The 21,814-nt window shown below is 35.5% G+C and overlaps 2 protein-coding genes and 1 long non-coding RNA gene across 14 annotated transcripts; 2 read left to right on the top strand and 1 right to left on the bottom strand.

The window, feature by feature from the left end:
* Window positions 1-923: 923 nt before the first annotated feature.
* On the top strand, window positions 924-9,430 carry LOC111389727 (serine/arginine-rich splicing factor SR30-like). Of its 12 annotated transcripts, none has more exons than XR_002701776.1 (16): window positions 924-1,170; window positions 1,760-1,848; window positions 2,217-2,282; window positions 2,487-2,561; window positions 2,648-2,750; window positions 2,856-2,902; window positions 2,998-3,055; window positions 4,308-4,357; window positions 4,475-4,531; window positions 4,612-4,718; window positions 4,792-4,896; window positions 7,898-8,009; window positions 8,096-8,206; window positions 8,650-8,683; window positions 8,829-8,912; window positions 9,003-9,430. XR_002701776.1 is itself a non-coding variant. In XM_023014675.1 (14 exons), exons 2-14 carry the CDS (start codon window positions 1,765-1,767, stop codon window positions 9,015-9,017), a joined length of 885 nt encoding a protein of 294 aa, XP_022870443.1. In that variant the 5' UTR covers window positions 924-1,170; window positions 1,760-1,764; the 3' UTR covers window positions 9,018-9,430. The 12 variants fall into 12 exon arrangements, 2 of the variants coding, with proteins under 2 accessions (XP_022870443.1, XP_022870488.1); XR_002701777.1 differs by having other exon boundaries at window positions 7,898-8,020; XR_002701788.1 differs by lacking the exon at window positions 9,003-9,430 and adding an exon at window positions 8,353-8,532 and having other exon boundaries at window positions 8,829-8,878.
* Window positions 3,063-4,114, top strand: LOC111389760. The gene is made up of 2 exons (XR_002701789.1): window positions 3,063-3,706; window positions 3,822-4,114. It is a non-coding gene; the product is annotated as an uncharacterized LOC111389760 (long non-coding RNA).
* An 853-nt stretch (window positions 9,431-10,283) lies between the features above and the next one.
* Window positions 10,284-21,363, bottom strand: LOC111389720 (E3 ubiquitin-protein ligase RFI2). The gene is given in 7 exon segments (XM_023014667.1): window positions 10,284-11,052; window positions 11,288-11,462; window positions 11,465-11,671; window positions 11,754-11,779; window positions 12,776-12,834; window positions 19,728-19,897; window positions 20,909-21,363. Coding segments are annotated over 7 exon segments (1,245 nt in total). The 5' UTR covers window positions 21,066-21,363; the 3' UTR covers window positions 10,284-10,601.
* Between the last annotated feature and the right edge of the window lie 451 nt (window positions 21,364-21,814).

Genomic DNA, 21,814 nt, shown 5'->3' with positions numbered 1-21,814 from the left:
GTCTAGCAGTCAACTTAGATCAACAGTCTTTATAGTTAGAAATCATAGTGAAATGAAAAGAGGAAAAACAAGAATGGTTATAAACTATAAAAGATCAAACGATAATACTGTAGAAGATGGATATAAGATACCAGATAAGGATATGTTAATAAATAAAATACAAAATAACAAGATATTTTTTAAATTTGATTGTAAATCTGGATTTTGGCAAATAAAAATGGCAAAAGAATATATTCCTTGGACAACTTTTACTACTTCATTAGAACATTTTGAATGATTAGTCATGCCTTTTGGATTAAAAAATGCACCCTCTATATTTAATTCTCTTCCATTTGTTTGTGTATATATAGATGATATTCTAGTACATAGTAAAAACTATAAAGAACATATGAAACATTTAGAATGGGAAGTGTGTATAAATCGTTTAAATGATAAATAAATAAAAATAAGTTATTACTAAGTAAATAATACGTATAAATTCTACAAAAACACATAGATAAAAATAATTCGACCGTCTATTAACATTAACAAAGCATGCGCTGAAATAATGTACATAATACCACAAGGACCTCATTTTAGCCCTTGTTTGATTCTTATTATTTTCCCATTAAAATAAAAAATACTACTTCTATCCATCACATCGAGTCATCGTATTTAAATTTCTATCTCTTGTTAGGACCCGTAACGATTATATTTTTTATTTTCATTTTACATAAATGGAAAATAAACGGGCCTTAGTAGGACTAAACTGTAAAAAAAGGAAAAAAAAGAAGAGGATAACCCTGTTTGTTTTTCATTATTTGCCTATTAAAATAAAAAATATAACCGTTATTCATCATATCAAATCATCATATTTAACTTTCTAACTCTTATGTGGAATCTATAATGACTATATTTTTCATTCTCGTTTTTACATTAACGTGACTGGATCCAACCCTCTCTTTTCTAGTTTCTACTAGTCATATCTGTTCATCGGACAGGTGTCAGATGATTACGTCTACTGGAGACAAATTGACGAATTACTAACCGTACGCATGTAATCTTCACTATCAATTCTGCATTCTTTTCTCACTCCGTAAATAACCCTATCCCGCACACCTCCACCCAAATCCCTAGTACAGACCCTCGAACATTCGGACCAAACGCTCCTTTTCTCCGTTTCTCGGCAAGGTATACTTTCTATTCTCTCTCAAAATAATTATATGATTTGATTCGTGTGAGTCATTTTTCAATTTACGAAATTTATTTTGTGTTTGTTTTCTCAATTCTTCTTCTTCTTCTTTGTTCAATTTTCTATTAATAACGTAGGCCTCGAATTTTATTTTTCTTTTTGTGAATTTTCTTACGGGGAACCATTTCTTTGGAAGCAGGTTTTGTTGTGGGTTAATTTTTGGCATTTTTCTTTTTAATTTACATGCGTGAAGGGAATATTAAAAATGCTACCTTTAGGGTTTTGCTTGTTGATTTTTTTTCCCTTTTAAATTATTTGATTTTTTAATTTATGATTTCTTTGCATGCTTTTATCTGAAGGAAACAAAACAGGAACTAGAGGAATTTGGTTTTTGAATGAATTTGAACAGTAAATTAATTTAATTTTAATGTATAAAGTCTTCAAAATAATTTGGGGTTGTACCTAGGATATGGATCTTGCTGTAATTTTTATTTGTTGTTTCTAAAGTTTCATATAGCATTTAGTCGATTTTGAAGTTGATGCAAATGAAGCAAATTTTTTCTGGTGTAAATTTTACAATGAATTCAGGAAAGATGGGCCGCTCAAGCAGAACTATCTACGTGGGCAATCTTCCTGGGGATATTCGTGAGAGTGAAGTTGAAGATTTGTTTTACAAGGTTTGTTTGGGTATTTGTTGGATTTTCCATTGTACGGAGAAATTTTGTGCACTTGTGGTTTATATATTCGATGTTTTATTGAAAGTACACGTATATTGCAACTCGTTGCAGTTTTTGGTATTACATTATATGCAACAGTTTTCAGCTCTTCTGCCATTAAATTAAATTAAATTTTATGCATTATTTCACTTTACATGTAAAATAGGATGATTTCCAGATAAAAGTAGTGCAATTTGCATTTATGTGTTGATTGTAGGACTAGCCATGTTTTAGGGATTCTTTTCTTTCAAGTTGGAGATTGAGTTTATTGAAATGGCTTAGAACTAACTTGCTAATGCAATTATTCTGTGCTGGTGATTCTACTGCAGTATGGGACCATTGTCGAAATTGATTTAAAAATTCCTCCAAGACCACCTGGTTATGCTTTTGTAGAGGTGAGCTTGCCCCCTTAAAACTTGAGGTAGATATAGAATTGTTAGATAAAATTATATGCTAGCTTAGTCACAGCAATAGAATTAATTAGTTTGCAGAGAATTCCTTTAGCTGTCCTTAACACTAGGTATGCCGGAATGGTTAATTTTGGTGAATTACTTGATTTAATTGTCTAATCAAGCTTTCCTAATACCCTTACATTTCAGTTTGAAGATTATCGTGATGCTGATGACGCCATTCGTGGCCGAGATGGTTATGATTTTGATGGTCATCGATTGAGGGTCAGTTAAAAATTAGTATTTTGTTTAACTAATAAGGTAATCGTTCATTCTCTTGCATCTTACTATATTTGTGTATGTAATTGTAGGTTGAACTTGCACATGGAGGGAGAGGATCATCATATGATCGCTATAGTAGTTACAGCAGTGGTGGTAGTCGTGGTGGACTTTCAAGGCGTTCTGACTATAGAGGTAGTTCTGTTGTACTCTCATTCTTACTCTTTACTTTTTACATTCTTCATACTTAATGACTATCCTGTAAATTACCCATTTTTTTAATGTTAATATTATTTGTAGTTTTGGTGACTGGGCTGCCTTCTTCTGCTTCATGGCAAGACTTAAAGGTAAGAGAACTCCTCAATCCTATTTATTGCATTGTGTTAATAGGGAGAGCTGTGCTTTGCTGCTTTGGTGTCTTAAAATATATTGTTGCTGCTAGGATCACATGCGTCGAGCCGGGGATGTCTGCTTCTCTCAAGTTTATCGCGATCGAGATGGTAACTCTTTTTACTTTAGAACATCTTCTTTTTTATTGTTATTAGGCAGAACTTTTCATTGCTTCAAATTCATATAAATTAAATTTTTTTAGTTTGGAAGCCTCTTGTGCATTTGTAGAGAGGTGAGGGCTAACTTGTTCTTCTAACCAAACAAAGAAAATTAACTTCAGAAACTCTTCTTTGGCTTAGCTGCTACAGAAATTATGCATCTGATCTAGGTTGAAATTCATGGATGCTACTCTCCTCACGCCTAGAGTACCTAAAGCAAAGGGAAAGGTGGGGAAAAGCTGTAGTTGGTCTTTGGAATACCGAATATGTGATCATTCAGAGTAAAGAACCCTAATTGTCTATCAGCTCCCATTCACTGAATTACACAAATATAGCAATTTTCAGTACGATAGGCCTTTTTTGAGATTTCAATATGTAATGCTTTCATCTACTTGGCATTTAAGCCTATATATTTTTAAGTTTTTGCGGATAAGCTGCACAAACGGCTGATATTTGGAACTCATTGTTGATACTCGGTTAAGGGGAAACATTGCCCTCCTTGTTGGGATTATGTTATTGAGGATGATTTGCACGTTTGTTGTGTGTGTTCAGTATCGTAAATTGGCTTGTTCAAGAAGAAGGATCACCCCCCTTGTGTTGAAAGTAAGAAATACATAGCAAAGCGTAAAATCCCTTTCAAATATATCTGCCTACCAAGAACTTATAAAGCAAAACTCTATTTTTAATATCTAACATAATTTTTATCGTTCACTTTCAGCTTGAAAACTAGGAATATGGACAAAGATAAAGCGAGCTAGTCTGGAAGATGCAGCTTATATTGTTCGAAATTAAGTGCAGAAATATTTTAATCTTGAACTTCTTTCTCAGTTGTCGAGGGATACATCTGAATGTGAAGTTGGTGTCTAAACTTAGCATCCCATTTCACGTAGTTTAGATATGTATGGTATATTGGAGTTTCATTCTGTTAGCCAGACCAAGAAAAAGTCAGCCTTCTTGAATACACACTTCATAGGCGGATCAGTATATTCTAAATTTTGTTGTGGTTGTACTTGTCGTCGTGTTTTGGAGTTGATTCTTTTTTTAATATGTTTGTGATCTGCCATATTTCTTATGGAAATCTGCGATGTGTTAAACTAAAATCTCCATGGTCTTTTAAATGGCTTTCAATCATGGGTTATGCTAATCTTCTGTCTTTTTCTTCCCTCCCTGATGGTGTTCTTGGTGAAAATATCTTTGATTCCAGGCCTGCGAGGAATTGTTGATTATACAAACTATGAAGACATGAAATATGCGGTAAGCTAATTTTACTTTAAGTCATTTTCTAGTTTGTTGCTATGGTGGCATGCATTGTGGTACTGATATGAAATTTATTTGAACTGGCTTCTGTTGTATTTTTATTATGAAATACAGATAAGGAAACTTGACGATTCTCTTTTTAGGAATCAATTTTCTCGTGCTTATATACGGGTATGATGTGATGGAATATCTAAATTTTAGATTCAGTACCTCATCAAGTTTGCAGCCACTCATGTACCTGTCAATTTTAGGTGGAGGAGTATGACCGGCGACGTAGCTACTCTAGGAGTCCTAGTAGGAGTCCTTATTCAAGAAGCCGAAGTCCCAGCCGCAGCTACAGCAGCTATAGGGGCAGAAGGTCTTTTTAATTGTATTCACGTGTTTTATTGTTTTGGTCAATTTGCACGTTAACAGCTAAATTTTTTGTGTAGTGTGTCACCTAGGGCTAAGTATTCTCGCCATGCTTCATATCGATCTCGTTCTAGATCTGTCTCTTCACGATCATACTCTCTGTCACCTCCTCGCTCTGTTTCAAGGTATGATTTTTCTTTACATGTTTATAGCTGCTTGTTTGTCTAAAATTATGATCATCTTATAATTTGAAGTCAAGAGTCAAACTTTAATTTTATCAATACATGCACACTACTACTACCCATTTATTATCCACATATATTGTGGGACCTTCCTCTTAGGTGACGCACTTAGTGTGATTTTCATATGGTTATTTTTCCAATTCTTGTCATTTTCTAATTCCGGTTTGCTTTTGGTGCATTTGCATTAATATTGTCTTGTCGATGCTTGAGTTAATCTTATTGTTCTCTCGTTCTTTTGTCCGTGTGTTTAAAAGACGGCGTGTTTTCTCTCTTTTGTGCTATTGCCTTACGGGGCAGTGTGACGTGATACCCTCCATGAATAATGAACTTTGAAGGAACCTATTAATTCATGTTTTTTTACAAAATTGTCATTTATTAGCTATATCTATGACTCAGATTGCCTGCTCACCTGATCTCTCTTTTCCTTCTATGGTTTTTGGATGAGGATTTTATTATTGTTGCTTTTCTTTCTTCTGTTGGCAGGTTGGTTTATTTATTTATTTTGGGGAAAGGGGGGGGGGGGGGGGGTTGGGGGGAGGTTTTTTTATAGACATGTCTATTATTATCTCATTTCTCTTGCTGGGATGCTAGACTCTGAAAGATTTAAAAGCAACACGTTTATGTTACCAGATTGCATTTCTGAGATGCTCTGATTGATCTCATTATCCTAGTTGCACTTTTCTTACAATTCAGACGTAGTTATGGTCTACCAGACAGGATTTGGAACTATTCAGACTGACATAGACACTATGTTCTTTAATGTTACCGCAGTTAGCTAAATTTGACTGATGGATACAATTTGTTTTAGAAAATCTGGTTTCAATGTGAGGAATGAAGAAAATAAACTAATCATAGTTTACAATGAAATATGGACCAATGACATTGAAAGTAAAATACAACTTATTCTCGTACTATTGTAATAAATGTTGAAAAAGAACTGAAACATTTGGGAATAAAGTAACAAACAAAAACAAGAACAATTTTAAGTAGTTATTTTTCTCTGGAATGATGGTTATATCTTAAAAAACCAAAAATTATATATTACTGGAAAGATGCTAAAATGTTGAGGGAGCTGTCATTCATTGCTAATATTTAATCCTGCTCTACAAATTTAAATTAACAACCCGATCAATCTCTTTTGTAATGATGATATTAATTTACTTACTATCAGATATCGACAACTAATGAACGAACCTAAATCTTATTGTGGTTTGTCTTTCTCTACATCGGAGCCCTGCACACATTTTTTGCATGTTCTCTCAGCCCTTGAATTTCTCAAAGATCGAAGCCAATGAAAATGTCAATTGATTGCCTTGAAGTCATGGATAGGAACTGAATGCATGGTGCAACTCAGAATCAATATAGTAAGAAGTGTTCTTGTGATAGTGGTAAGATGAATTATTGGAGAACTGGCATTGTATTAAGCAAATGGGTTCATACATGTGTACAAATGCATGCAGCGGAGGAGGGAGGGGTGGGGGACACTGTCCGATTACAAGGATTTAGTGATATAAAGGTTTATGAAACAATTGAGAGGATCAAAAGATTTTCGGATTCCAATTTCTTTTGTGAAAGTTGTGAGAAAGTGCTGCAAAACAATTTTAAGGAAAATAATTTTACAGCATGTTGCTTATTTAACTATCCGACTTTGAAATTAAAATTTCATTTGCTTCCAATATGAATTGCTTGGAGTTTGGGAACCAGTGGGTTATGCGACGTCGTTGAGCAAAAATGAAGTAAATTTAGTGGGTCAAGTTCATCATAGAAAATGGAGGAACCAAAAAGATGGAGTACAGGAGAACAGCTGTAGAGCAGCAAAACGATTTTCATGTAGATTGTGTAGATCTAGTAGTGCACGATGTATACTATGAAAACATGAACTTCGGAATTGGTGCCAAATAGATGAATTTGAAAGCCGGACAAGGATTGACCTGAATATTATAGCAAATTTACTAGGCTACCCTATCAAGCATCCTAGTTGGTTCAGATCCCAATTAAGTGACTAAAACTTAATTAATTGTCATGCAATCTATGTTTATCTTATTGTATACATTGAGATCTGTTGACTTTGTATACCATTCCGTTGTAAATAAACAGATACAGATCATGCTTGGCAGTCACTTTTCTACTAAAGTGTATATTCTTCTGGAAATCACAAAGTCTGCTGTAAATTATGCATTCTTCCCTACCTGGCAGATATTATTAAAAAAAATGAACAATGTTACAACTTGTTTTGACATTTTATTTTTTTAATATTCTAGTGGATTTATTTTTGATGCAATTGAAATATTTGTAACTATTATAGAGTTGATTCTGCTTGTGTTATAAGGAAAAGTTGTAGAACTAGAAATGGGCAAGTTCAAAATGGGAGAGAAAAATTAGTACTCCCCTTGACATTTCCAGTTGGTCTCGTGGCCAACCATTCTTAATATGCCAGAGGAAATTTATTGTTCTATAAAGTGTCACGTGCATGAGTATAGCATTGAATTGAAATTGAAAATACAAGTATTTAAAGATACCACAGATCAAATTATTGATATTTTTTAATTCATAATAAATTATTTTGACTTATCTCCTTGTGTAACAAAGACTATTTCTAATAAGATCATTTTGTTAGTTATTTGTTAGGATGTCAGTTGGATTTTCTACTGAGCTGTTCGTTTATCAAATGAACATCTAATAAGGTTTCATTCTAAAATTACAATTTCTTTTCTTTAAGGAAAGTGAACTACGGAGATTGATAAGAGATGATAGTTTCAGAATGTGTAAGCCATTACATCAAAACACTAAACTGAATGGATATGCTATTCTTGTCTTCTCAATTGTTTCATCCTTCGGTGTAACATTGTTTTGTATATGGCGGTGGACGAAATTTGTAGAGAAAGGACTTGCCAACTCGGGTTTTGATACAATGATTATGAAGATTGCCTTTTTTGTTTTCTAGATTTGGCGTTTCGTCGTGGTGTGGGGATTGCGTGTTAGGGACTTGATGATTTGTGGTGCTCAATCATGTGTCTCATTGTGGCAGTATGCTGTTTAGTCAATGAGCACCTGCGGTAAGGACGAGGTTTGTAGAGAAAGGACTTGCCACCTCTGGGGTTTTGATACAATTATTATGAAGATTGCCTTTTTTGTTTTCTAGATTTGCCGTTTCCTCGCGGTCTGTGGATTGCGTGTTAGGGACTTGATGATTTGGGTGCTCTATCAGGCGACTCATTGTGGCAGTATGCTGTGTAGTCAATGAGCACCTGCGGTAAGGCCAAATGGTAAATATTATTTTAACATGTCGTGTGTGGTGGATACCTATTAATAAAAAACTTGAAGCAGAAAAATGATGGATGAATATAAAGGTGGATTATTTAAAATTAATTGCTTTTAATGTTGTTGATAATAAGTCAGTTCTGCTGCATGGTGGTTGTGGTACTGGTGGAAGGCTTGTTATCGGTGCTCAAGTTTTGGGTTCTCTTTGACCTGGCCCTCCTGAGTTTTTGGTGGTTGAGCTGTCCACAGACCAATTCCCATTTAACTGAAATCATTACTTCGTATAATCTTTCCCTGTGGAATGCTACTATTTTTTGGGTAAAATATCGTGTCATCTTTCAGTTGTGGACATGATATATTAGCATAAATTCCATTATGATGTAGGTACTAAACAAAATTATGGATGTTTATTCATGTTTGTGGAATTTTTTGCAGATCTCCCTCACGATCCAGAACTCCAGCATCACCAGTAAGTGTAACTTTAGCTATAAACTACTGATATAGGAGATTCATTTTTTATTTTATTTTTTATTTTTTAAAGACACATATCAGCTACTCTATATTATGTATACTATATATACATATTCTTATCTTCAACTTTTGGTACTGAACAGCCTCCTAGACGCAAGCGTGCGAGAGTTAGTCCAGAGCTGAGTCCCAGCTATAGCAGAAGCAGATCCCTATCCCATGCTTCTTCTGTATGTCTGAATTATATGATGACATCTCTAGTTGATTTTGTATTTGCATTTTATGCCGCTATTTTCAATACTTGTCTCCATTATTGGCAGGTTAGATCCTACTGAAGCAGATTTGCAGACTTGAGGTAGCTAGTGCCTAATTGGCTATGAGAATAAACTGTTCTATGGTACTCAGTCAGTTTATCGTAACCATAGAAACTGTGTGACGCTTACATACAATTGGACAGACTTTGAACAGTAGTAAAGAATGGTACCTATCTGAGATTTGAATATATTAAAATCCTGTGAGATTTTATGTTGTTTTCATGTTCTTGATATCATGTTGTGGGTCCCATTTCGCTACCTATTGAGCCTCGGTTGTTCAGGGTATGGCTTGTTGCCATGCACGAGCACCTTTTGGTGTCTTCGTGCATGCGATATATCGTGCTATATGTTACTTGCATTTGGATTACTTACAATACACGGCTGTATGAAGGTGTGCTAAAGAATTTTTTAATATTACTCTTCCTGTTCGATGAGTGTGTTTGTGGTTCTCTAGTTAAATGATTAAAAAATAATTGATTGTCATATTTTTATTTTATTTCTTGGAAAATAGGTAACTCTTATTTTCGTGTAAGTCTAGAAATTACAATATTTTTGCTCTTGTTCTTAATAATGCCCTGCTTTTTGCTGAAATCGTTGTGAAGAAACTGTAGAAAATTCTAGAATGGTACAAGTCAAGGAGCGTGTTTAGACCTAATTTACGAAGTAGGAACAAGCTAAGACGCACACTAAATGCCACGGAAGTGTTCAAAATTCACTTATTAGGCGAGATCTGACAACCATTTTTCTGCAAGAATTTGATATATCCACTAAGGGTGATACCAAAACCTGAACCTGTATGATGAAATTAGCCGAGATTTGTACTTTAGATCTTGCAATAAATTGTTTTCGAACCTTTCATTTCCTGCCTCGTGCTTGATTGTCAACTCTAATTTTCTTTTAATTAATATACGTAGAGATATAGACCCGGCAAAACTTTTGAAAAGTCAAACGACTACTTGTGGACTTGTTTAATTAATTTTATGAAAGTGATTCTTGTAGTTGGAAGATCTTTTAAATGAAATTGATCCAATGCAACTTCATTTAGAAACACTTTAGAAATAGAATTTTCTTTTAAATATTAGTTTTCAAAATTGGTTCATAATCACTTGTAAAAAATTCTATAGCCGACAGGAGAAGCCCAATAAAGTTTACATAAAATGGGTCCCGAGTCTTGAGCGCTATCCGTTTGGGCATTTACTTCTAAGCGGATATGTCCACTATGTGTTGTAGACGAGTCACTCCTGTTAAATTAGCACCTTGGCAGAAAAGCATATATCATGGGGAAAGTTGACAAACAAGCTGACTCCAAATTAAACAAATAATTTCATCGGACCGAAGCAGATAGTTTCTAAAACATAGGTGGTGGTGTACACAACACAAGAAATGCTGGTAGATTATTATCTGCAGCAAATTAGCAAAAGCCAAAGTTAAAGTCAAATCACAAAGCTCGTAGCTGCTGAACAGCGATAATTTCAAGTTCGCGCGATAGTTCAAGGTTTGCATGGTTGGCATACCCCAACCATTGAAATAGTCCCTCAACACATACATCAACTGGGTTTCAGACCATTGTAATCACAGATTCCATCAGGAACAGAAAATAACAGTCTACCAACGATTTTGAGATAGCACCCTCTCGGATCCATGCCTCTGTTGATAACTGCTGGATCGGATTCCTGTATCAGGTCCACTAGCTGTCGGGTAAAATGGTCCCCATATTGATTCTCTTTCAACCTGGTCTCTTCCCCAAGGATTATGACGACTGGGATTAGGTTGTCGTCCTTCGGGGAAGGTTCTTCTAGATGAACCTGATGAGAAGAAGTAAAAGCCACTGGACCGATCTGATGTTGAGGCTGGAGGTGCAACTTGAGCCAATCCCCTGTTGCTATAGGATCTTTGCCCGACAGCTGTAGGAAGTGTGTGTGCCGTTGGGTTGCCACTTGGTCGCTGATGATATCTTTGAAGAGACTGAACACGATCACGTACCCCCCGAGTAACACGACTGGAGTAAGGAGGAATGTCTGATGAGGTAACTGAGCTGGGAGCTCTACTAGACGAACTGCCATGATACATGTCAATATTACATAAATTCAAGAAATATGCAGATAAATGACAATTTGCGCGACTGAAAAACATTAATACTAAAGCCCCTTCCTCACTTAGAATCGATCCTTTTCATTGAAATTAAATCTGAAAATTTAGGTCATGATGACGCGAAGCATCAAATGAAACTTCTCAGTATCCTCTTTTCTGCTATTATAATTCAAGCACTGTAAGGTACATCATGGACTAACCTTTGACTGACAAGGAATGGGTGTGTGAAAGTTCCAGGTCTTGGCACATCAGAATTGGTCCTGGCTGTGCTCCGAGTCACAGAATGAATTGAGGACTGATCTGCACCACCGATGTGATTGCTAGTAGCGTAAGGAGAGGAATCGGATTCCAAACAGTGATAATGTACATCCACGAAGGAAAAGAATAAGAACTAGGGATCTCACTTGGAACTGATGGGCCAATCCAGTGATTGTTAATATTGGATCCATCCGAAACATTTCTACTAGAGGTTAAAGAGGATGGGCGAATAGGTCCTATGTAGGCAATAAACGGGGGACAAGGAGGATTTGAGGATGATCCAGTTGTATGTTCCGCAAAGATAGTATGTTGCCCAAGATCATGATCTATGAAACAGCAAAAACCCCCATTACTACTGATGCTTGATGTAAATATTACTATTTAGAATAGAGGTAACAGAAATCTTACATGCATTTGCTGAGAATTCTCGTTCACTGAGAATACAAAGAAATAGAAATATAATAAGCGTAACAGAAAAATAGATACAGATTAGAAGAAATAACAGAAAAAGAGTTGAAAAGAAAAGACGGGGTATGCAAGCCAACCATGGTAGCTATGATTAAATCACTAAAACTGCACCGAAACCAGTGGAACTGCTGGGAAAATTCTCTCCACAAAAATAAATGATGACAAAGTAGCTGGCAGTGATTGTGTGAAGTGATGATCATAAAAAGCTGATAATGCATAACATGAATACATCACAAATTCATACTCCTTGATGGAGGAAGGAGGAGATGTCAGAGCAGAAGTTTTTTTTTCCAATGTTTAGCATGGCACTATCTGGAAGATTTTAAATTTCCAATATTGAGAACCATGTAATTCTTAAATGATCCACTACTTCGGAATGTACCGTTCTCGACAAGTTCAAGCTTTCTTCCAGTATAAAACAAAATAAGAACTCTACAAAACTATACAACTATTGCAAGCATATCAAATTTTATATCTTGAAGGCAACAGATTATTTGCATAGGAAAGGAGCAGATACAGAGTGGTACTGGGCATATATAACTATCTCACATTGAACTGCAACAAACTACTTGCACCAAGGCATGTAGATATAGACTTGTTATCAGGCAAAGAGGAAAAGTGTAGTATGTAGGCAAGGCACCACGTATACAATGTGCAATTTCTAAAATAGCAAAGCTAAAATTGTCTACTAGATAAACAATGGCAACCAGTTCACCTTGTCCCAGTTGCTTAAGGATGCTTTTTCAGACAACTGAGGGTCAAGGATTGGTACCTCCCTCTCCTCCCCTTCATTCCCCACTCAAAATAAATAAATAAATAAATAATAAAAAACCAATGGCAAATGAAAAATGAGCATTACAAGAGGGAACCTTTATATTCAAAAATTAAAGAGAAAAGTAAGCCAACAACTGTTGAAATTAATTATGAAAGGAAAAAATACTCTTAAGCAAAATGATGCTTACTCAAAAGATGAAGTGAGCCTCGTTAACCCACTAAATGGACACCAATGAACTCCAAATGACTGCAAAAACCATTCACAATTTTCAGGGAAAAAGAGAGAGAAAGAAAAAGAACGGATCGATTGTTAAGTCTAATCAACAAGTTTAGACAGGTTCCAATACAAGATAAGAAAAATGAATTCAATAATGCATAATAAAGTAGAAAATAAAGAATTCTCAGATTAGTTAAGATTCAAGTATAAACAAGATATGCTTATCAAAAAAAGGTATAAACAAGATATGACAAATAGATTTCACTAAGGAATAATGGGGCTCTACTATGAAATAAAAAAACAGAGGATTACAAGATGAGTTTCAAATAGGAGTTAAAAATGAAATATCAAACTCTCTCTCTCACAAAAAAAGAACAAATTTTATCTATCCCAAATCCTCCCTTAGTGCTCAATTGTTTTTGGCACACACTCATTGAACATACATACATATTCAATGAACACATCCTAAGGCCTATTTATAGATTTTGTAAGGCGGTTTATCATTTGATAACTACAACTTATCCTTTAAAGAGGTAAAATTCAAATTTGCTTCTACCTCTATCATTTTCAACCTTATCTCTAATAAGTAAAATCAAAATTTGTCTCCACTTCTAACAATCTCCCACTTGGAGACAAAAATCAGGCCTCAGTGGAACTTCGCCTTCATCTTGAAGTACTAAGACCAACTGAAGTTGAACAAGAATTCCGTTTCTCAATAGTTACTACCTTTGGTAACATCTCTGCAGGATTTTCTATGGTGTGGATCTTCTTCAAACTGATTTTACCATCTTCTAAGAGCGAGCGAACAAAATGGTATTTAATGTCAATATGTTTCATTCTCGAGTGAAATGCAGAATTCTTTGCAAGATGTATAGCACTTTGACTATCACTATACAATTTGTAGTCATCAAGATTCTTGCCCAATTCACTCAAGAAATTTTGAAACCATACCATTTCCTTACAAGCTTTTGTCATTGCTACATACTCTGCTTCTGTCGTAGATATGGTTATAATCTTTTGCAATTGAGAGACCTAGCCAGTTGCAGCACTTCCTAGAGTAGACATATATCCAATTGTGCTCTTTCTGATGTCAATTTCTCCTGCAAAATCAGAATCAACATACCCATACAAGCCTATCTTTGAGCCACCATAACACAAAGCCATATCTCGAGCACCTTTTAGATATCGCAGTATCCACTTGACAGCTTCCCAATGCTCTTTGCCAGGATTATTCATGAATCTACTAATAACTCCCACTGCATGAGCAATATCTAGTCTTGTACAGACCATAGAATACACGCATAAGGGACCTTAGCCATGTACTCTTTCTTCTCGTGCGTTATTGTTCGTTGTTCCTTTGTTAATCTGAAGGGACCTGCTATTGGGGTGCTAACAGGCTTAGCACTTTCCATGTTGAATCTCTTGAGGACTTTACCAACATATTCTTCTTGTGATAGCTTTAATCTCTTGTTCTCCATGTCTCTACTAATTCGCATTCCAAGAATTTCTTTTGTCGCACCCAAATCCTTCATCGCGAATTCTTTAGACAACTGCTCATTCAGCTTAATAATTTCATCCATGCTTGAACCTGCAACAAGCATATCGTCTACGTACAAGAGAAGTATCAAATATGAAGTGTCAAGCTTTTTGTAATAACAATAGTGATCACCATGGCACCTATGGAAGCCTGCATTTGTTATGAAGCTATCAAATTTCTTATACCACTACCTGAGCGCCTGCTTTAGACCGTATAAACTCTTCTTGAGTTTACACACCATGTTCTCCTTTCCTGTAACCACATAGCCCTGAGGTTGATGCATAATAATATCCTCCCCCAAATCACCATGAAACAATGCAGTTTTAACATCTAACTGCTTCAAATGCAAATCCTCAACCGCCACGATGCTAAGGACAGTTCTAATAGAAGAAATTTTAACAACAGGATAGAATCTCGGTATAATCGATACTTGCCTTTTGTTGGAAACCTTTTACGACCAACCTGGCTTTGTATTGTTTGGTGCCATCGGGTTCTTTCAAGCGATAAACCCACTTATTGTGTAATGCATATTTTCCTTCGGGCAATAGAACAGTTCCCACGTCTGATTCATTAAGAGAGATTCCATCTCATCATTCATTGCCAGCTCTCACTTTTCCCTCATTTCAACCTGTAATGCTTCTTTATAACACTTAGGTTCACCATTGTCAGTCAGTAATAAATAATGCAAGGAAGGCGAATAGCGATCTACTAGCCTAATAGTTCTTGTAGACCTCTTCATAGGAACTGGGGTTGATGTTTCTGTAGGCTGTGTCAACTGAACATTCGTATCTTGGGATTTTAATCTCTATTACAAATTTCCTCAAGCTCCACTGTCTCAAGTTCCTTGGTCTTATCGTCAAGTCTATCCTTGTACATGACAGACTCATTGAACACCACATCCATGCTTCTAATTATTTTTCGATTTTCATAATACTAACATTGATAACCACAATTATCGATGCCATAACCAATAAAGACGCATTTACGAGGCCTAGAATCAAGCTTATTCCTATTCTTAGGCTAAATCTGAACATATGAGATGCAACCAAATATTCTTAAATGCGATAGGTTCACCTCTTTTCCCGTCCATGCCTCCTCTGGATTCCGCAATTCAAGGGAACTGAAGGACCTCTATTGATCAGGTAAGTAGCTGTGCTTACTGTATCTGCCCAAAACTGCTTTGGTAAACCAAAATTAATCCTCATACTTCTAGCACGTTCTAGGATTGTTCTGTTAATGCGTTCTGCAACGCCATTCTGTCACGGTTTACCTGGAATTGTCAGCACTTGTCGAATTCCATTTTTTGCACAATATTTCTTCATTCGACTATCTATGTACTCACCTCCATTGTCTGACTTAAGACATTTCAACTCTAAACCTGTCTCATTCTCAACTAGGACTTTCCATTTTTTGACGACATCAAATAAATCAGATTTGTTCTTCATAAAGTAAACCCATAGCTTTCTAATAGCATCATCAATTAAAATAACAAAGTAGCGAGAGCCACCAAAAGATGCTACCTAAGATGGTCCCCATACATCTGTATGCACCAACTCCAATCGTTTCGACTTGCGTATTCTTTGCACTTTTGTGAAACTAACCCCTTTCTGCTTTCCGAAGATACAATCTTCACAGAAATCCAAGTCTAGAGACTCCAAACCTGGTAGTTTTCTTTTTGACATCAGGACTTTCATTCCTTTCTTGCTCATATGTCTAAGTCTACGATGCCACGTACTTGCCTCGACTTCTGATGATATGATAGCAATGGAACTATGAGTACCGGAAGTAACATAGAGAGTACCTTCCTTTTTGCCACGAGCTACCACCATAGCCCCTTTGGTTATCTTCTAAGTGTTCCCAACAAATGTGGTAATACCGAAGTCAGTAAGTTGACCTACTGAAATTAGATTCTTTTGCAAACATGGCACATCTGACATCCTTCATTCTTAGGACGATTCCATTAGGTTGATTTATTTGAACATCACCTTTGCCAACTATGTTGCAAATCTCATCATTTCCAAAATATACCTTACCAAGGTTGCTTGGTACATAGTTATGGAGCAATTCCTTGCGCGAAGTAGCTTGGAACGACACACCCGAATCAATTACCCATTTTTCTCCATGAGCATCCACAGCTAATAACAATGCATCTGAATTTTCAGCATTCGAAACATTAACAAAGTTTTTGTCTCCTTAGTTGTTTTCTTGCTTCTTTGGTGCTTTGGAATTTTGCTTTGTGTGATGAGATTTTCCACAGTTCCAACACTTGCCTTTGAACTTTGGTCGAGATAGTGATCGACCATTTCTCGACCAACTTGTGTTTCGCTCGTGGTTGTCTGTTCTGATTGGCTTTCTACCTCTAAACGCCAAACCACGGTTTCTCCACTATCTTTTCTACGAGTATCTTAGCTAAGAACCCAATCTAGAACATGATCTGGTTTCAACATTGCCGACACCGTGGAATTGCTTACTGCCACAACCAAAGGATTCCAGCTTTCTCGAAGACTTGGTAACAGTGCCAGTACTTTGAGTTATCGTCAAATGAGATATCAATCGACTCCAATTGACATATAAGTGCATTAAAATCGTTGATATGCTCTATTGCAACTCCTCCCTCGGACATCTTTAAGTTGAACAGCTTCTGATGGACTTCATTTGTTGCAAAGGGCTTTTCACACATTCGTGATAAAGCTGCCATCAAATTTTTGGTTGTCTTTTCATTTCTAATATTGAAAGCAACTGATACAGCAAGAGTTAGCCTTATCCTACCTAAAGCTTTACGGTTGAGTAACTCCCACTCTTCATTTTTCATATCTACCGGCTTCTTTGACACTCCTTCAAGAAGAAGGTAAAGGTCCTTCTAGTAGAGGTAATCTTCTATTTGCATCTTCCACAATCCGAACTTCGATCAATTGAAATTTTTCGATCTAAACTTTTCTGTCTTCTGCCATCATTGATATTGTAGCAACTTAGCTATTGTTGAATACAACTATTGTTTATATGTTCACAGGCTCCACTAATTTTGCTATAGCCTGGCTTTGATACCAATTGTTAGGTAAGAGTTGCCCACGATAATGAAAATAGCAAAACTTGAATATAGATTTCACTAAGGAATAATGCGGCTCTACTATGAAACTAAAAAACAGAGGATTACAAAATGAGTTACAAACGAGATATCAAACTCTCCATCCCTCTCAAAAAAGAACAAACTCTATCTATCCCAAATCCTCACTTAGTGCTCAACTGTTTTTGGCACTCTCATTGAACACACATATATATATAATGAACACATCCTAAGGCCTATTTATAGATTTTGTAAGGCGGTTTATCATTTGATAACTACAACTTATCCTTTAAAAAGGTAAAATTCAACTTTGCTTCCGCCTCTATCATTTTCAACCTTATCTCTAAGAAGTAAAATCAAAATTTGTCTCCACTTCTAACAAATTGTACATCAACGTAATTTTGTGTTGTCTTGGTGGAAATGGTAGCAATTAATTAATTTAACTGCATCAAGAAATCATTTAGTAGTAAGCATAAAACAATAATTCACCCATTCTTATGAGGCAAAGTATAGTTGTACTTCTAGAAACGTACATGCATGTGACACATATGAACCATATCTCTCTCTCTCTCTCACACACACACACAGAGGGGCAAAAAGGCCCCACCACCGTCTTTAAATATCCCCAAAAATGATTGTTGATAGAAGACAACACTCTAGTGAAAAACAATACAACTAGATAAATCTAATTCAGAGAAGGACTTCACCAATTATATAAGGGAACCCAATAAAAGGCTCCTAAAAGCATATCACTGTTTATTTTATCAGGTAATAAAAGTTACCCACCAATTATAAGCAATGAAACCCTTTGCAGAAGATCTCCAATTCTGACTAGATGAATACATGGTTCAATAAAAACATTTAGCATATGTTTGACCTCCATTTTTTCAAAAACTTATTTCAACCACACATTCTCTCATAAAATAATTTTACATGTAAACTCAAAACTTTTCCTTATTTTTTAACCACACATTCTCTAACAAAATACTATTCAAAAAAAAGGGGCTCAAATAGGGGCTTAGTATAATAGATTTCATAGACAATAGAGGTTATTACGGATTTACAGGATAACTTTCGATAAAATACTCAAGTCAGCTGTGACAGCAACTAATATGATGGATGCAGGTGGATTTGCACTTATTGTCAGTGATGCAATTTGCAGAAGAAGTGAACTTTGTCTATCAACTAAATATCTTCCTGTAGTTCCAGATTGTTCCTTGAGCACAACTATTTGTAGACGAATGCCAAATTTTAAATCAAGGGAGTGAAAAAGATAACCAGATGGAATCTTGACCTATACCATTCATATCCAGTATGACAGATGTTTAGTTAAAATACAGGATAATAGAGGTTAATACGGATTTAAAGGATAACTTTCGATAAAATACTCAAGTCAGCTGTGACAGCAACTAATATGATGGATGCAGATGGATTTGCACTTATTGTCAGTGATGCAATTTGCAGAAGAAGTGAACTTATCTATCAACTAAAGATAATATCTTCCTGTAGTTCCAGATTTACACTCTTCCTTGAGCACAACTATTTGTAGACAAAAGCCAAATTTTAAATCAAGGGAGTGAAAAAGATAACTAGAGGGAATCTTGACCTATACCATTCATGTCCAGTATGACAGATGTTTAGTTAAATGTGAAACATAAAATCAAGATCAATACACAACCCACAGAAACTGAGCCACATGTTACTTGGATCCTGTATTTTTGTCAACTAGAGAAGCATTTTCAAATGTTTGATTTGCTAGCTCTCTCAATGTTCTGTGCAGCAATACAAACAGTTATGTTAATCTGAAAACTTAAGAAAACCTAGGGTTTAATCTGAAACTTGCAGAGGGTAAAGTTATAGGAAAAAAATTGCGATATAAGAACGAGACAACAGCTAAAATGCGTTTGGAAGTTCAGCAGCATAAAAAGGTGAATTGGAGATAAAAGAATTGCTGTGTTGGCTCTCAATTATGGCATTATCTAGAAATCAACAGCATAGCAGCAAGCTTAAGATAAAGCAGTGGGTCTGTCTACAACCCATTCATACCCAGTAATTCACGAGGAAAGTAAACTATGCTCAGGAGAATAAACTATCCTCTCTAGTATCTCCTCTAATTTTTTATTCGTCATCTTCTTCCTTCCCACTCTTCCTTTTTCTTTCATTTTTCACCTCAATCGACTCAGACCATGATCACCCTGTAAAATTACTTTGATACAAAAACGTTGAGTGCATTCACATAATTGCAACTAATGAAGTACAAGCCAAAATATAAGCATGACAACTCAAAACAATATCCTAAAATTTATATATCGATGCTGTTACCATTTCAGAGAAACTTATATCATATAGATCCTCCTCATGCTGCCAATCATCCGTGCTTAAATCAGGCTGTGTGCGACTACAACTTGCATAGAGCCATTGACCTTTCTCAATTTTCCGACAATTGGGACACTGCATTGCACCCTTACTATTGAATGCAGAACCTATACAATCTGTACAGCTCATGAAAAGATATTAAATGAAAAATAAAAGCCAGATGTCTCAATATTTTGATAAGAACTAATTAAGGAAAGAGACAAAATAATTATGTGACCAACAATTAAAAAAATTGAGCATGAGTTAAGAATTCAAAGATTCTCTTCGAAAATTTAGAAATGTTTTTTTGTTCAATGGCAAAGTAGTCAAATAGTGGTAAGAAATTCTTCTAATATCATACAAAGCGAATAATAAAAAGCAAGCATTTCAAATCGCGCAGGATTTGTTTGACTACTTTAAGTTTTAACACCCAAAATAACATCTGTAGAAACCCCAAGGGTAAAAAATGCACTGGAAATGTGATCGTATGTTGATGTAGACAGAAAATTGAAAATAACAATTCAAGTTCTACCATGTACCCATCCTGGTTACAGAGCAAAAATGGAAAGTAGAAGACAATACACATACAAACATTGTTCAGCAACGAAGCTTAACGTTACAACATTTGGGGGGAAAAAGTGCAATAACTTATTGTTCATGTGTGTCATTTTCGAAAATTCCCATGGCTCATTATAATTTGTAGAATATTACAACTGCTTCATACTATTTCCAAAAATCTGAAATCGAGTAAATCACCTAAAACATCAAACACAAATCCTAGACAGTACAACCCTCTCAAATTCCCAGTCAATCTGATCACAACACAGATTCTTAAGCTGACAACCTGTAACTTGATAATTTTTATGGCAAACACAAATCAATTTTTCCAATCAGCAAGCAACACTGGCACCACCACTTACCTCTCAAATCCAAAAGTTACAATTCAAGGAAAGAAATGAGCAAAAATAAAATTTCGAGTTAAAATCCACTGCACAAAATCGCATAATTCCAGCTAAATTAGGCTTTCAGACTGAATTAGAAACTCCACTGAAATGTAATATCAAAATTAAAAAGTTTCCGCTACACTAAGGCATATATAAATGCTCAGATCTCAATAATTTCCGATCAAATTAAAATCTTTGACTCACCAAGGTGGAATTGATGACCGCATTGAAGCTTGGCCCAAGATCTCTCCCCATTATCCATCACTGCCTCTAAGCATATCGAGCACGACACCGCACCCGGCGTCCCCTTCCCCCTATCTCCTCCTCCGTCATCCAAAAGATCAACATCACCCAATCCCATAATTCAATCACCAATTTCCAAAACCCCCCAATTAATTACTTGAATCTCGATCATTCAAACAATAATTAACACAGAATTCTAATAAACAAAGATTGAATTCAAATTATCTCTCGATAATTTCAAATAATTTATGAAATAGAAGTTCAGAACTGTTGAGACAAAGTGATACGTTAAAAAACTGTTTGGTTCTGTATTCCTAAATTTTCTCTCTCTACTCGCCGCTGGTTTAACGGCGTCGTATCTCGTTTTCAGCATTTTTAAATTAATTTAAGGACAAGATTTAGTGACGGTTAACCGCTGTCTGAAAATGGTAATAAAGCATGTGGGCGGCTGTATCTGTTTCACCGCACTTAAACAAGTTTAGCAGTTACTTTTATCAATAGTCCCACAAGTATATGCAGAATTTCATAAAGGCCATTAAAATATTTTTCTTACATATTTAGTCACTAAAGCTAATAAAAGTTTCATCGAACACTTGATTTGTAAAAGTAAAGGTCCCTAACCTTCGCATAAAATACAAATATGTTCCAAAAATTTAAATCTTGATACCACGATCCTCAACTTTTCATTATTGCAGTAGAAGAGGTCTTTGCATATGAAATCGATTTAATTTTAATGACTATATAAATAAATAAAAAAATACTTAGGGTGCGTTTGATTACAAGTAGGAAAATTACATGGAAAGAAAATGAATTCCAAGGAATTGAATTACCTAGAAATTGTTTTCATGGAAATTGTAAATTATTGTG

Source organism: Olea europaea, chromosome 3, assembly GCF_002742605.1.
Source record: "Olea europaea var. sylvestris chromosome 3, O_europaea_v1, whole genome shotgun sequence".
Taxonomy (NCBI): Eukaryota; Viridiplantae; Streptophyta; class Magnoliopsida; order Lamiales; family Oleaceae; genus Olea; species Olea europaea.
The sequence above is the reverse complement of the archived record's forward strand: the minus strand, read 5'-3'. Positions and strand labels throughout refer to the sequence as shown.